The sequence below is a fragment of the Conger conger genome, chromosome 15 (assembly GCF_963514075.1).
Source record: "Conger conger chromosome 15, fConCon1.1, whole genome shotgun sequence".
In the NCBI taxonomy this organism is placed as follows: Eukaryota; Metazoa; Chordata; class Actinopteri; order Anguilliformes; family Congridae; genus Conger; species Conger conger.
In genome coordinates this window covers 40676263-40692950 of record NC_083774.1, presented here as the reverse complement: position 1 = coordinate 40692950, position 16688 = coordinate 40676263, and the positions used below count along the sequence as shown (strand labels likewise).

The 16688-nt window shown below is 42.4% G+C and overlaps 2 protein-coding genes across 3 annotated transcripts in view; both read left to right on the top strand.

The window, feature by feature from the left end:
* Positions 1 to 5292, top strand: part of pidd1 (p53-induced death domain protein 1) — a 25955-nt gene extending 20663 nt beyond the window's left edge. The window contains exons 15-17 of one of the 2 annotated variants that reach the window (XR_009705022.1): positions 1419 to 1612; positions 2080 to 3670; positions 3736 to 5292. Coding sequence is in view for 1 of the 2 variants with exons in the window: in XM_061222589.1 (XP_061078573.1) it covers positions 1419 to 1612; positions 2080 to 2302 (417 nt within the window). In the remaining variant the exon portion in view is untranslated. Of the gene's footprint in view, positions 1 to 1418; positions 1613 to 2079 lie in introns of both variants that reach the window. The other variant, XM_061222589.1, reaches the window with a different exon arrangement.
* Positions 5293 to 8385: 3093 nt separating this feature from the next.
* slc25a22a (solute carrier family 25 member 22a) overlaps positions 8386 to 16688 on the top strand; it is a 67992-nt gene continuing 59689 nt past the window's right edge. The window contains exon 1 of the mRNA XM_061222381.1: positions 8386 to 8474. The gene's annotated coding sequence lies outside the window, so the exon portion shown is untranslated. The remainder of the gene's footprint in view (positions 8475 to 16688) is intronic.

Below are 16688 nucleotides of genomic sequence, written 5' to 3'. Positions count from 1 at the left end.
CAGTGACGTCACTGGACATGTTAGTTTTGAGAAGTTTTGCCCCGTATCTGGGAAACGGCTACACTGACGGCGATATTAAAAATGCCTCATCATTTTAGCATTTAATCCAAATAAGCTAAAACAAAAAAATGTCTACGTCTACAAACGGTTGATTGAGATACCTTCACCCTGGCCCTGTGGAGATTGTTTTGAGGTCACTGTCTGATGTTTTGGGGGGTTTTCTTCACAGCTCTCACCATGTTTGTCATCAACTGCTGTTGTTTTCCTCGGTCGACCTGCTTGAGGTCTGTTGCTCAGTATGCCAGTGTTTCTTTCTTTTTCTGGACATTCCAAGTTGTTGGCTATCCCCAATGCTTGTGATCTGATCAATTTCCCTTCTTTTCTAAGCTTCAAAGTGGTTAGTTTTTTTCCCCAAAGACAGCTCTCTTCATGTTTGTTTATCTTTTTCGAACACAAATGCAGGCAAAACCCAAGGCTAAAACCAAGAGTAGACATTCATAACTATTTATTAACTAATCAATCTAACAGGGCCCATCTGGGCAACAAGAAACACCTGTCAAAGTAACATGTTCCAATACTTTTGCCCACCTAAAAATTGGGTGGTCTGATACAAATGTTGATATGTTCTAAGTCCTTTAACAAATCTAGATAAAAATACCAGGAAATAAAAGCTGAAATTCAGATTTGTTGTCATGTACATTATTTTACCTCAAACAAATGATCTTGTCTGTATAGCAAAAACAAAGGAATTGACCTTACTGTTCCAATACTTTGAGAGGACTGTATCCTACTCAAAACACACACATATTCAACTGAAATCCCACAAATCATCCTCAAAACCCACACATACGCTCACTGAGCACTTTATTAGGTAGACCTGTACACCAGCTTGTTAATGCAAAGATTTAATCAGCCAATCATGTGGCAGTAACTAAATGCATAAAAGCATGCTGGCATGGTCAAGAGGTTCATCTGTTTTTTGGACCAAATGTCAGAATGGAGGAGAAATGTAATCTAAGTGACTTTGACCTTGGAATGATTGTTGGTGCCAGACAGGGTGGTTTGATTATCAGAAACTGCTGATCTCCTGGGATTTTTCGCAAAAGGCTCAACAGAGTTGGCAGAGTGCGAGAACATCCAGTGAGCAGCAGTTTGGCAGGCAGAAACGTATTGTCAATGAGAGAGGTCAGAGGAGAATGGGCAGACTGGTAACAGGAAGGTGACAGTAATGCAAATCACCATGCATTAGAACAGTGGTATGCAGAAGAGCATCTCAGAACACACAACACGTCAAACCTGTAAGTGGATACGCTAGACCAGGAAGTAAAAAAAATGAATATGTAATAAAGTGCTGAAAACCCACTCATATCCTCCTGAAACCCACCCATATCCTCTCAAAACTCACTCATCTCTCTCAGGGGGCCCTGTCCAATAAGGGGGAGGGGGAGGAGCTCCAGTACCGGCCTCTGAATTTGGGAGATCCTGAGAGTGGCTACCTGACGGAGGCCAACCTCCTGGCCATCTCTCTGCAGATCGGAGAGGACTGGCGGTCCATCGGCATCAACCTGGGCATCACCTACCAGGAACTGGACCGTATTCAGTACAGACACAGGTACCGCAAATGGACCGTATTCAGTACCGACACAGATACCACAAATGGACCATATTCAGTACAAACAAAGGTACCTTGTGGACACACACAGAAGCATGGAAACTCTCAGACTTGCACACACACATCCATACAACCATGAATGTATTCATATGGGAGCATCAGATGGAGGGAGGTACCAGGGAGGAGAAGCAGGGGTGTGAGTGGGGCAGAAAGATGGATGGAGAGGAGAGGTGGAGGAGAATCGTTGGGTGTAGTCGGCCATCTGCAGCCCAGCGGGAGGTTGAAGTAGTGAAGCTTTTGGAGGGCACTGCAACCGTAAGAATAATCAGATAAATGTGATTTACACACCCTGAGATGCAGTAACGCCATAAATACGTAAATGCATTCACACACACTTATTTGTACAACTTCAAATGAAATGATGTTTGCCACATGGCAATGACCCTATGCTTCTCTCTACCAATCAGAGACAACCTGGGAGGCATGGTCCTGGAGATGCTCTTTCACTGGGCGCGGCGGCGGGGAGGGGCAGGGCCCGGGGCAGTGCCGGAGCTACAGCAGGCCATGGTGGAGAGCAGGAGGCAGGATCTGGCGGATGAGATCGAGGACATCGTGAGCTTGGGGAGAAGGAAGTACAGAGAGTCCCTGAGACGGGTGGGGCTGGACACCCCCACCGTTTCTGCAGAGTAGACTGCTCCACCACTGCACAATAGCAACACCCCCACCGTTTCTGCAGAGTAGACTGCTCCACCACTGCACAATAGCAACACCCCCACCGTTTCTGCAGAGTAGACTGCTCCACCACTGCACAATACTGATTTTGCGGTAATGGATCTGTCATCCCTTTGAAGGACATGCTGGAAGCTGGAAGATTCACTTGGTCAGGAATGGACTTAAAACAATGATCAAAGTGGGTTTCATTTCATCCTGGGTTATAGCAGGGGATCCCAAACTATGGGTAGGGAACAAGATGATTTCTGTGAGCACTGTACATTCCACATATGCGCCTGCCGAAGTCAGCACCGCACCCGTTATTTGCACTGCTGGTTGTACAGTATTTTGTGTTATAGATTTAATTTTAAATTGATAAAATTACCATTTCTGCCCATCAAGATACACTTAATAAACCCATGATGAAAAAGTGAAAACATGATTTTAGAAATGTATTTAGCAGATTTATCCAAAATCTTCAGCAATTACAGCTTCATACAGTCTGCAAGCTTTACACAGCTGGGGCTCATTCCAATATCCTCTTTTTTAGTTTCCTTTCTCCTTGCCCCTAGCTCCACCCATCGGGAGAGGCTAGGAAAATATGACAGAAAAAGAAGTGAGATCGAGAACATGAATTCTGCAAATGGAATGCCTTCAAATGTCAATTACAGACGTGGCAGATGTGTGGCAGATGGGGAAAGGTGGATCGTTCGATCATTTATACGCAAGGCTTTCCAAAAAAAAAAAAAACTTACACAAAGGAAGTATCCTTGCTCAAAGGAAATATTTGGAGTTCCTAACTTTTACTCTTAGTGCGTAGAACATGGGTGTACAATCCACTTCAGGATTTTGTGCCAATTATTTAATTAGCCAAATAATGTCTTGATCAGACATTTATATATGCACCAGCTACAACTGCAGACTGCAAGTGCATCCTAAGGATTGTATTGTGCTCAAGTACAGGAGTGAACCAACATCATTTATAGAGTGGTCAGAAAAATAATTTGAGCTAATTGGTTGGAACAAAAAACAGCTTGCAGATTTGTGCCCCTGTCCTCGGAGGAACATTTAAGGAGTTGAAATGTCCTTAAAAATGGCTCTACTCAAGCTAGGAAAGGACAAACGTGGAGAAAAATAAGCTATTGGAATTAGCCCCTGGATTTGGGCAGATCCTCTCAAGCTCCATCAGCTTGGATGTGAACTGCCATCTTCAGGTCTCTCCACCGATGTTCTATGGGGTTTAAGTCTGGGCTTTGGCTGGGCCACTCAAGGACAGTCAGAGACTTGTCCCGAAGCCATTCCAGCATTGTCTTGGCTGTATGCTTCAGATCATTGTCATGCTGAAAGGTGAACTGTCACTCCAGTCTGAGGTGCGTGCACACTGGAGAAGGTTATCATTGTCATGCTGAAAGGTGAACTGTCACCCCAGTCTGAGGTGCGTGCACACTGGAGAAGGTTTTCTTCAAGGACCTCTCTGTGTTTGGCTGCAGTCATCCTTCCCTCAATTCTGACCAGTCTCCCTGCCACTAAGAAGCGACCCATAGCATGATGCTGCCACCATCATGCTTCACCATAGGGATGGCATTAGCCAGGTGATTAGCAGTACCTGGGGTTTGCCATAGTGCTTGCTGTCATATGCCTTTTACTCAAGAGTGGCTTCCGTCAGCATAAAACCATAAAGGCCTGGTTGATGGAGTGCTGCTGAGATGGTCGCCCTTCTGGCAGGTTCTCCCATCTCTGCACAGGACTTTGGACGATCTGTTAGAGTGACCATTGGGTTACGGCCCTTCTTGCCCGGTTACTCAGTTTGGCCGGACAGCCCACTCTAGGAAGAGACCTGGTGGTTCACTTCTTGCATTTCACAATTATTGAGGCCACTGTGCTCAAAGCTTTAGAAATGGCTTTGATCTATGCCCTGATCTATGCCTACAGAGGTCTACAGAGACTTTATCACTTGGTTTTTTTTCTTCTGACATGTGAATTATGGGACCTAATATGAACAGGTGTGGGCTTTTCTAAACTGTCCAATCAATTCAGTTTGCCACATGTGAACTCCAATAAAGTTCTAGACTCATCTAAAGGCTATTTAAAGCAAACGGGATGCACCTGATGACAGCCACGGCAAAGGGTCTGAATACTTATTTATTCAGTTAAATTTTTTTATTAAAGTAGCAAAAATGTATAAAAACATGTTTTCACTGTCATTATGGGTTCTTGTGTGTAGATTGATGGACAAAATGGCAATTGTATCCATTTCAAATTAAATCTACAACACAATAAAGTGAAGGGGTCTGAATATGTTCTGAAGCCACTGTATGAAAGTGTGCATTTATATGGGGGGGTGTGGGGGTGAGGGTATAGTATGTCTTCCTGTGAACTGTGGGCCCAGAAAGTTAATGGACAGAGCTAATGGACATTGTTATGTAGGTGTGTGTCAGGTGGAATGTTTAAATGAACCTTTAAATAATGCCGTGTATTTGCATTCCGCTGCTGTTCTGCTGCGGTGTTGAAACGGCATCACACCGGGACCTCCTTCTGCAAGGACACCATGGCTGTTCCCACCATCGTACACCCTCCCTGACCTGGCCGATGCTCTTCCACATGTGCTGAATGATCAATGTACACAGGAAATGTATGCTGTGCAACATATGCTGTGCATATTGAACAACATTGGACCTCCATTTTAAACTCAACTGCCCCTGTGTGTGAGGCATATGAAGCAAGCCATCTGCCATCCTGGGATCTGTGTGACTCCTGACTGGAACACTAGGATTGTGTGATATTATGAATGCATCCTGATTTATTTAATATTGCAATTGTTGGTTCAGATCTTACTGTTTTAACTGGATCATGTACTGGATATTTTAATGTTCTTCAGTTTCAGTGGATCAGGAAATATTTTCTGTCAAATATTATATGTTACTTATATATTTCACTGCAGTATGTGTGAATATATATTTTCAAAAACATTAATTATATGCATACTCTTATTGACCACGTTATTAGGGTTGGAGACGATTGAGACCTGGGACCTCATAAAACTGAGGAGAATCCATACTAAATGTTTGCGTACGTAGAAATGAGGAAATGTACATGCGCCAAAAAATATTCTGATTTATAAAACCTGGCGTACGCATGCCAGTGCGCAAATTCCTTTTATAAATCCCAAATCAACTTGGAATTGTTGATAAGCATAGGAATGTCCTTGATAGTCCCTATGTAGTCTGAGAATGGCAGAGCGCAAAACTAAGAAAATAAATTTAGAAAGGTAAATAAGAAAGATAATTTGGAGATCGATGGAATTGATTCACAAAAGCAAATTTGTCCTTGTTTAAACGATAACCGATATTTTCTTCTGGAGCTGAAATTGTAAAGTTCAAGTTCAATATAAATGCGCAATCACCACCAGCCAATATGCAATATTGCGATACATAAAAGAAAATAAAAAAAACTTGGCCATTTCAGGGGATTAAGAATCCAAACACCGCAGGGAATTGAATGCTACAGTACTATAGTTATCAAAGAATTGCTGTGTGTTTAAAATCTGTAGCTGTCAGTTCATTACGGCTTATTGTGTGGAGTTTTTTCATCTGTTTATTTGTTGGCAAGCGAATTCAAACCACGCGTAGCTTTCCACTATGCGGTATCTACATAAAAATAAATAAAGCAATACATTATCATTAGACTATTTATCCATCAGATTTTGAAAGCGAAAATGCCATGATTTCAGGGGGGGGGGAAAGTCTCATGCAGAAGCCATAGGGAAGAGGGATGAAAACACGAAGGATTCTTATTTTAACCGCGATGCATTTTAAATAAATGACACGCGATCAACCTGGACGTAAACTACAGGGATTTAACCAGCCTACAGGCTGCTGTAACTGTGAGGTTACACTGCACGATATCAATGTAAATGTAAATCTGAAATTTGGCAATACAATTGATCTGACTTACAATGTTGACATTTAACTATAAGATGCCCCCAAAAAGTTTGAAAATGTTACAGTTTACATACCCTTTTACAGAAACTGATGAGTTGTCACATCCCTACCTCGTGTGGTGCCCTTATTTCAATATGAGTGCAGTCGACCGCACCCATTACATTTCCGAACGCGCTGCAAATTGCGCGTTGATGTTGGCCTGTTCACCCGCAGTGTAGGGAAACCCAATTATGCCATCGCACATGAATGACATCACGAGGCTCAGTGAGGGTTGTGAAATCCCCGTCCTGTCCTCCAATTCCCTCTGGAACTTACCGGTTGCCAGAAACCCTAGAGTGGTCCAAATCTGTAAAGGGACTGGTATTGGTCCGTTTCCGTTGTCCGTTTTCTGGTTGTTCTAATGTTGGGCCCAATTCAGCACACAATTCCAAGAGAATTGCTCTTGGGAATCGAATTGATACCTCAACTCAAATTAATAGACAAAAGAAATACATTTTTTCATTTTGGTTATTTGATTTATTGGTAACAAAACAATTACTCAGGCATGGATTTTCCGCTGACAGTGACATTGACTGATATTATTATTATTATTATTTTATATGAAGTCCAAATAATTGAGTGAAATTGTCATTAGAACATATTTTCTTTATTTCACTACTTTGCCTGCAGAGTCGCTGTTGCCCTCTGCCTCCATAATGTGTATACTCATGAGTTAAAGTTTCCGTAAGTGTACACACATTACCTCGTCAAGGTTTTTTTATTTTTTATCCCAATTTATGCTTAGAAAGTGGCGTATGCACATTTCAAGCCCTTTATTGTGCATACGCAATGGTTATAAATGAGGTCCCTGGTGACTGTGGAGGCCATTGGAGTACACTGAACTGTGGAACTAGCATGAGATGGTGTGTGCTTTGTGACATGGTGCGTTATCCTGCTGGAAGTCGCCATCAGAAGATGGGTAGAGTGCGGCCATAAAGGGATGCACATGGTCAGCAACAAACTCAGGTAGGTTGTGGCATTTAAACAATACTTAAATTGTATTAAGGTATTCAGTAATGTGTGCCAAGTACCCACACCATTTCACTACAACCACCTGCCTGACACAAGGCAGGATGGATCCATGGATTCATGCTGTTTATGTCAAATTCTGACCCTAATATCTTCATGTTGCGGCAGAAATAGAGATTTGTCAGGCCAGGAACCTGGTGTGGTCTTTTGCAGCTGTAGTTAATTTACTTCAAGATTCAAGGCATTGTGTGTTCAGAGTTGTCCTGGGTACAACTGTTGTAGCACATGGTTATTTGAGATACTGTCACCTTCCTGTCAGCTTCAACCAGTATGGCCATTCTCTGACCGCTATCACTAACAAGGCATTTTTGCCAACAACTGTAAACTCCTGTGTGTGAGAATCCCAGGAGATCCGCAGTTTCTGAGATACTCAAACCACCCCATCACTGAGTGTAAATTATAATTCACATCCGCTCACTATACAGCATGATGCACAGAATTGCTAGCGCTTACAAACTCCCCAAATTGTGGAAAACATTAAATGTGATTAAATGTGATGAATTGGAGATCAACATTCAAAGGGTATTTGCTTTAATCCACCACACCAAGAAAGTCAAAGATTAGGCTGTATCTGACCCTTTTGTGTCTTTTCTTTTTGGTCAGAATTGTTCAGAAATCAAGCCCTGGGTGTCAAGTGGTCTTGCAAGAGGGTTTATTATCCTTTTAAATATCATATATTATTGTATGAGTAAATCTATACTGGCTCTGTGCCATAGGCTGGCGTCAGCATTCACGTGATTCACGTCAGAAAATGGTATCGACTATTTTTGCTTTCAAGGTCAGAACATAAAGCTCTCGTGGTGACGTCACGCCCCCTTCCGTGCACCTTGGCAGTATGCGCTGGCCCTTTCCTCTCTGTAGTGACAAAGGATTGCCACCAGAGGACGTCCCTTTCTTTTTTGCCATATTGTCCTTACATTCTTCAGCTTCCCTTACGCCAAGCCACCCTTCCCTCCCCTCCCTCCCTCGGCCCCTCCCTCCCTCCCTGCCGCACGGGGACTCGCTACCAACACCGGCTGGACAAACTGTTGTCAGCCTGTCAGTGTTTATCTAGCCAAGACCGCGATAGAGTAAAGGATATAGCCTGCTAGCTAGATCACAAGCAAGATAAAACTCGACTTTCATCCAGTACTGCAGGCAAGGTAATGCAATCACTTATATATGTGTTATGTCATTCCATTGTATATTTGCTATATCATTTTCATATCGTTTTAAATATTTGCGTGTAAATTGATCTTTTAAAATTGAGCAAAATGTTGTCTCTTACAATTAAATAAAATTATTGCAGAATAACATTACTGAGCAAGACAGTGCGATAAGGCTGCCAGGAATGAAGCTAGCGGTGGGTATTTAACGGACCGTTATCTTTTATACCACCGAGTTTGACGATATAGGAAGCCCGAAAGGAGAATAACGGTAGCGTGATAACGACTCTTCTGTCGCGGTATCCCGATATAGCTTTAAAGCTAGCTGGCAAGGCAGCAGGATAATTTCCCGTAGAGGTTGAAACGATGAGAAACGGCTAAATCAGTAGGTATGTTCACCTAATATAACGGCCTTATGTGACAATTTAGTTTAGCAACTTGATCACTAGAGCTCTGAAATATTAACCAGCTAGCCGACCAGATAATTTAACCGAGCATTTGTATATGGTGGAAATCCGTTAATTGCGTTGTAGCCGGCTAGCTTGTAACGTTATATTATAGCGAGCTTGCTATGTGTAATGTTAGCTACCTAGCTAAGTTATTCGTTAAGATTGTAACTGCCTCAATCATTTAGTTGTTTGAAGCACGTTTCAAGGAAGGAAATACTACGGCCAAATGGAAGAGGATGTTTGCTCGCTTTTATCCTGGGATTAACAGGTCAGCAGGGACCGGTGTGCCTCGGTAGCGGGCGACCGGGGGCGTTGTACAGTTCTAAGCTCTTGGTTGTACGTTATGCTATAGACACCGTGGGGCGTGCGTGCGTTCTTCCACGCGCGCGTGATGGACTGAAGGTTAACAGTCATTTAAACGAAAAAAGGAACGTTTCTGTTACTGAATCCTGAATCATGTGCATGGCAGCGGGTATGTTCAGGGTATGCGTGCGTATGCACGTCCGGACGGGAAAATCTAAAAACGCAGGCCAGGATTAATCAACGACATTGTAGCTAGCTAGTACCGTTTATCTGCTGTCAGATTGATGAAGGTAAAACAACAGTAGCGTTTGTTGACATTCAAAATGTATTAGCATTCATCTGAGCAAATGTTCTGCATTGTGATATTGTCTGTCGGGTTTTAGTTCTGCATTGTATACTCTCGCTGCATCCTTGAGATGGGTACATCCTTGATCTGTGTAGATCCCCCCGAATAAGGACGTTTGCAGGGCAAAAAACTGTGATTCGTTATGTAAACTATAAGTTAATGAAAAGTGTATGATGCAAAAGGCACACATGTGGACACATCACACATTCATTAAGTATGCACATATATACATTGCCATTAATTAATATATGAATGAATGATAATACGCAAGTCAATGCACATACATTAAATCGAAATGGAACATACATTAAATGAAGACATCTAAAAATGATCTGGTTCTTGTACCTATTTAAAAAATATTATCGATGATGACAAAACATTTATTTTTTTTCTTAGTGAGGGCATTCTGACCGTCCCACTAAGAATGGTGCAGGATTTACGTTCAAATGAAGTCGTGCGTGTTTACGCAAGCTTAAAGGTTATTAAAGTGGTTCTACAAACAGCTTCTGTTTTAATTGAATTTACTCTGCAGGAAATCGCGTGTCTTCTTCATCGTATGTTCTTTGTAATCCGAGGTATTCTAATTTTAAATATTTCAATCTCAATAATTATTTCTGATAGTGTTTTTTATGAATGACAAAACGAAGAAAAAAAGAATAATCTTACCCTGGCTCTCACATAATCTCATTTTTTGAAACATGCCTTCATGGTGCATACTGCCTTGCCCACGGCTGATCGTGTGTTAATGCGCATGTCTGTTTCTTTTTACATGCATGTAAGATGTTCACTCACTGAGCACTTTATTAGGAACACCTATACACCTACTTATTCACTCAATGTCCAACTGAGGTGCAGTGCCAGTAGAATAATGCTGTGTGTTGCTTTGAAGGAAGTGTTTTTCTACTTTGGGATTGTTATCTGAAATAAAGCATTTATCTGCTGCAGTTCTTTGGCCTGTTTTGGAGTTTTTAAAATGTTGTTCTGAGGCCTTGAATTGCCTTGTATTTTTGCTGTGGAGCACCAGTTCTGTCAGGATGAAGCTATTTTTGGTAAGATTACTGATATTTGACAGTCGGCGCTTTTGCTTCCTGAAAAATTAGCAGCACAAGCAGTGATGACACAGCCCTGGAAGTTTCGCCGTCCTGTGAGCTCCTGGAAGTCACGTTTCACTGGCCGGGGAGAGAGTGAGAGAGGAGACTGTCGCAGAGAGAGCCTCCTGGTGGTCTCTGACCAGCCCCGGGGAGAGAGTCTGAGAGAGGAGACTGCCGCAGAGAGAGCCTCCTGGTGCCTCCTGGAGCAAAGGAGGACCTGGGAATGTTGTGTTTCTGCAGGCCAGTAGGGGCACTCTTCCTCTGAACAAAGAGCACGTAATGATGAAAACAGGCCATGCAGCTCAGCTGGCCATTTGCGTACAGCGTGGAGGCTCGCTGCTTCTATTGCATGCCTCGGCCAGATATCCTATGCTCTTATCTAGAGAGAACATACAGTGCCCTCCTTAATGTTTGGGACAAGACATTATGTCTTGATTTGCTACAATTTTAGATTTTGAATCACACAATTTACGTGGATAAAGTGCACATTCTCAGATTTTATTAAAGGATATTTGTTTTCAACATGTAGAAATTACAATAGTGTTCATACCTAGTCCCCCTATTTCACGGCACCATAATGCTTGGGACACAAGGCTTTACAGGTGTTTGTAATTGCTCAGGTGTGTTTAATTGCGTCTGTAATGCACATATGAGACAGTTCTCGGCACCTAGGCTAGACTTTCCTCTTGTCTTTCGATCACCTTTAGAAACTAGTATTGCTGTTCATCAACATGAGGACCAAAGGGGTGCCAATGAAAGTCAAAGAAACCATTTTGAGACTGAGAAACAAGAATAAAATGGTTAGAGTGTCACTAGGGGATGCCACCATGACCTCATCCTCCAGTGCAAGAAACCTTGGAGTGGTGATGGACAACAGGCTGTCCTTCTCCGAGAACATCGCTACGGTGACCTGGGCATGCAGGTTCTTTCTGTACAACATCCGGAGAATCCGACCCTTTCTCACCACCTACTCCACTCAGCTCCTCATACAAGCAATGGTCCTGTCCCGTCTGGACTATTGCAATTCTTTGCTGGCTTCCAGTATCTGCCATCAGGCCCCAACAACTGATCCAGAATGCTGCAGCCCATCTGGTATTCTATGTTCCCAGACATTCACATGTTACCCCCCTGTTCAGCAACGTCCACTGGCTGCCTGTTATGGCTCGCATCAAATTTAAAACTTTGGTGCTTGCTTACCAGGCAGTTAAGGGATCAGCCCCTGAATATATTAATCACTTATCAGAACGTATACACCAGCACGACCCCGCCATTCCACTACTTCGGGACACCTGGCACCTCCCGCTCACCACACCTGCACTTCTTGGTCACGACTGTGGTCTGTTCTGGTCCCACGGTGGTGGAATGACCTTCCTGTGGATGTCAGAACAGCAGAGTCTCTGACCATTTTCTCATGCAGACTGAAGACTCATCTCTTCAGGCTGCACCTTTCCCTCCCTACCTCACCACCATGATTAGCCTTCTATATGCCATAGATTTTAATGGCACTTTATATATGGTTAAATAGTAATATTGTTGTATTGTAGTTATTGTATTGTTGTACTTGGGGTATTCTAGCTACCAACCGTGGTATGCTAGTTTGTAAGTTGATGTATTCTTCAAGGGTTCCAATTGTATCTGTATGGTCATGCTAGGACTCAGAACTGTACTGTTCTCTAGGGTCCTCTTCACACTTGTTCCTGTATTCGATCTGCACTTTGTTGTACGTTGCTCTGGATAAGAGCGTCTGCTAAATGCTTTGTAATGTCATTTGTAATGAGACATCGGAAACGTTAGGCTTACCAAAAAATGAACTGTTTAGAACATAATTAAGAAGAAAGAGAGCCCTAGTGAGCTTACTAATCGCAAAGAGACTGGCAGGCCAAGGAAGACCTCCACAGCTGATAACAAAAGAATGAACTCCATAGTAAAGAAAAATCCCAAAACACCTGTCTGACAGATCATAAACGCTCTTCAGGAGTCAGGTGTGGATTTGTCAATGACCACTGTCTGCAGAAGACTTCATGAACAGAAATACAGAGGCTACACTGCAAGATGCAAACCACTGGTTACAGTTTGAAGTACTTCAAAGAATCCTGTCTTGTGGACAGATGAGAAAGGTTAACTAACACCACATGCAGTACCATGTAATTCCAATGGAGGGAAGAAGGATGAAACTGTAGGATTAGATGCCATACATTTTTAAATATGGCGGGTGGGCTTTCTTTTTTTAAATATGAAGAATTCTACAGGTCCTGGAGCATCTGTTAAGATAGACTTCATCATGAACACCAGTACGTACCAAGATATTTAAATAACAAAACAAGGCACCCCCCTTTAAAATGAAAAAAAATTCAAAAAAAATTCAAATTCATTAAAAAAACACACTGAATGTAATGCACTTATGATTATCTGCTTATATAAGTACACATATCATATCATTAAATATTAAGTGTTTATAGACACCTATATACAATTTAAAGCATTTTTAATCATTAAAAAACGGGTTTAAGGTAGTTTTAATGTTGTAGCTGATTGGTGTATATCACAGTGATGAGAAGATGGCAAAGTATGGAGCAGAGAACTTCCCAAGATCCGAAGCACACCACCTCATCTGTGAAACACGGTGGTGGGGGTGTTATGGCCTGGGCATGTATGGCTGCCGAAGGTACTGGCTCACTTATCTTCATTGATATGTATTGAATTGCTGATTGTAGTAGCAAAATGAATTCTGAAGTGAAGTAATTGGCCGGCGGTTCATTCAACAGCAAGACAATGATCCCAAACATAATGCTAAAGCAACAAAGGAGTTTTTCAAAGCTAAAAAAATTGTTAATTCTCCAGTGGCCAAGTCAATCACCCAATCTGAACTGAATTGAGCATGCCTGTCATATGCTGAAGAGAAAACTAACTTTTTTGTTTTGTCCCAAACATTATGGAGGGCACCGTAAGTGCCAGCAACCTAGCTCATTGTGTAGCTATGCAGCTATCTATTTTCCTACTTTACCTAAAGGTGGCCCTGGTAGGCACAGAATCCTGCTAGCTGCATGACTGGAACCCAGCTTGAAGCATTGGTAGTTACTGGCCTGTAATTGTCCGCACTTTTCATTAATCTCCGTACTGCTGATGCGTAAGCTTCCCTTGCTCTTCAAGTTGAATAAAGGAGGTCAAACGCGCCTCTCGCAGCAGTGATTTCTTCTGAGTTAGAATCCCAGCAGTCAGTCTCCTGCCATAGAGAGAGAGAGGGAGAGGGAGGAAGAGAGGACAGACGAAGGTTACAGCGGGAGAGGAGGAGTAACAAAGAGACAAGATGATATTGATGACTCATGACTTCACTTTCATTGCAGTTTTTCAAATATCTTCCTCTGGAAGGTCTGTGATCAGTGTGGGCCCTGTTTGTCTGTCCTCTTCTGCTATTCAAATTCCATAGTTTATTTTCACTCTCTGTCTCCCTGCTGCTCGCCCTCCCCACATTCTCAGTGGTCTGTTCCAAATTCTTTAGAGGAAGTCTGTAGTCAGTGCACTTCTCCAAATATATATCTGTCAGCTGACCGGTCTGAGTGTCTTTCGCAACTCAGGATATAATTTTTTTATTTTTTTTTATTTTTTTTAAAATTTTACATAAGTGTCTGCAACAAATGACCAAGCAGAAAACAGTCTGAGAAATTCTATGAAGAGGGCCACAGCAAGTTTCTGTCACAGTAGTGCGCTTCCAGGCACACTGCTGTTAGAAGTGGCACTGAACTGCACCTGGCTTCAGTTCAGCCAAACTGCACGCGCAATGCTGCAGTGGGTTACTGACGATTCATGATTGTTTTATCAGGGTGAAAAATAAGAAGTCTTTTTCTTGTGTAAATCTCTGCTTTCATCATTTATGAAATGTGTGTTACCATTAAGAACCCTTTACTGGAACATTCCATATGTCTCCATTGGTTGGCTATTTATCTGATAAACTAGGATTATGGGAGCCTTGTTGCCTGTGGTAATACTATGATCTCAACCTCAGGCACATTACAGGTTACATTAGCATCATGCCTTAGCAATTAGCTTTATTCACTGCATCCATCCTGGGCGCAACATATTGGATGTGATGATTAACACAACATCAAGTGAACAAATAAATTAGTTTGGGTTTATTATCAATGCTCATACACTGAAGTTCAACACACTTATCTCGCATAAGGTTTACCTGGTTATGCTCATAGTACTGTATCTGGTCAGGCTCATAGTACAGTAATGTTAACCTGGTCAGGCTCATAGTGCTGTAAAGTTAATCTGGTCAGGCTCATAGTACTGTAAAGTTAATCTGGTCAGGCTCATAGTGCTGTAAAATTAATCTGGTCAGGCTCATTGTACTGTAAAATTAATCTGGTCAGGATTATAGTACAGTAAAGTTAATCTGGTCAGGCTCATTGTGCTGTAAAGATAATCTGGTCAGGCTCATAGTACTGTAAAGTTAATCTGGTCAGGCTCATAGTACTGTAAAGTTAATCTGGTCAGGCTCATAGTACTGTAAAGTTAATCTGGTCAGGCTCATAGTGCTGTAAAATTAATCTGGTCAGGCTCATTTTACTGTAAAGTTAATCTGGTCAGGCTCATAGTCCTGTAAAGTTAATCTGGTCAGGCTCATAGTCCTGTAAAGTTAATCTGGTCAGGCTCATAGTGCTGTAAAATTAATCTGGTCAGGATTATAGTACTGTAAAGTTAATCTGGTCAGGCTCATAGTGCTGTAAAATTAATCTGGTCAGGATTATAGTACTGTAAGGTTAACCTGGACAGGCTCATGGTACTGTGAGGATAACCTGGTCAGGCTCATGCCATAAGGTGGTATGCCAGACAGTTGAAGCTAGTAACACTACTTTCAGTATAAATGTGCACATTCTGCACTGTCCAGCCCAGTGTATTTGAAGCTTTCTGGTGATGCTACAAACGTGGCTCTCCTGAGATCCTTTAAGTCAGCCTTCTCTTTGGGCTGTGTCGCACAGCCTACATACGACAGAAAATAAAACTATGGGGACAAAACTATTGGAATGAATGTAGCTAGATCCTGTAATAGGTTGCCTTGCTTAGTTGGGCATTACCTCTTAGAGCCGCTAGAGGGCGCTCCTTGTCTCCCTCGTGCAGTCAGTACTCAAGGATTGGGGTGTGGATGGACTAGTATAATTTATCACCGGTGATAATGGATATGGGAGCTGGACATGCAGCAATCCTTCATCATTTTAGGGGAATGAGGACGGTTCGCCTCACCTTCATGTCCACATTTTATTTTTAGTGCACAGATGTCAGACACGTGACAGTTAGAGGACGAGATTCCTCTGGGAATTGAGACACTCAGTCAGAATCTTTCTTCTGTCTAGGCCAAGTGTTAGGGTGGGAGTTTATTGCACCCTGTGCTGCTTGTTCTCGGATACTGTTCACCTAGTTTATTTTTCGCCTGTTAACTGCTACCTTTGTTAAGTAGGGAGCAGTAGGCTGAGTTTAAGGTGGATGGTGGAAGTACTGAGGCCCACTTGTAATTAAGATGATTGGCTCAGACTTCCTGTGGCTTGGGGCAAGTGTGAGGCAGAGGACGGTGGTCTCCCCGTTTTATATGTGGAACTTTCTCTTGGCGCTGCAGTGTGTCATTTTGTCGTGGTGTGCTGTTTTCAAGGCTTTATAGCGAGGCGTTTCTTTTTGCTACTTTATTCAAAACACAGTGTTTGTTCTCGTCATAGTTTAGTGCCCCCAGAAAATTATCTTACGTCTTGTGGGTAACTTTTAGAACCCAACTTGGTCACATTTGGTCCTCCGACCACCTCACAGATACGAGTTGACATTGCCTTTGATGGTCCTATACCTTAATGCATAAATTCACTTATTCAAGCTCTTGAGGTTGAGTTTTAACACAAAAACTGGGCCAAAAATTGTGGGGATTCAGAAATCCACTAGGTTGGCTATAGGTAGGACCAGACTCATGACTCTTGTTTTTTACTCATCTCTTTGACAGATTCTTGGTTGTCTGTGGCTTAGCTAATCATAATGTGCC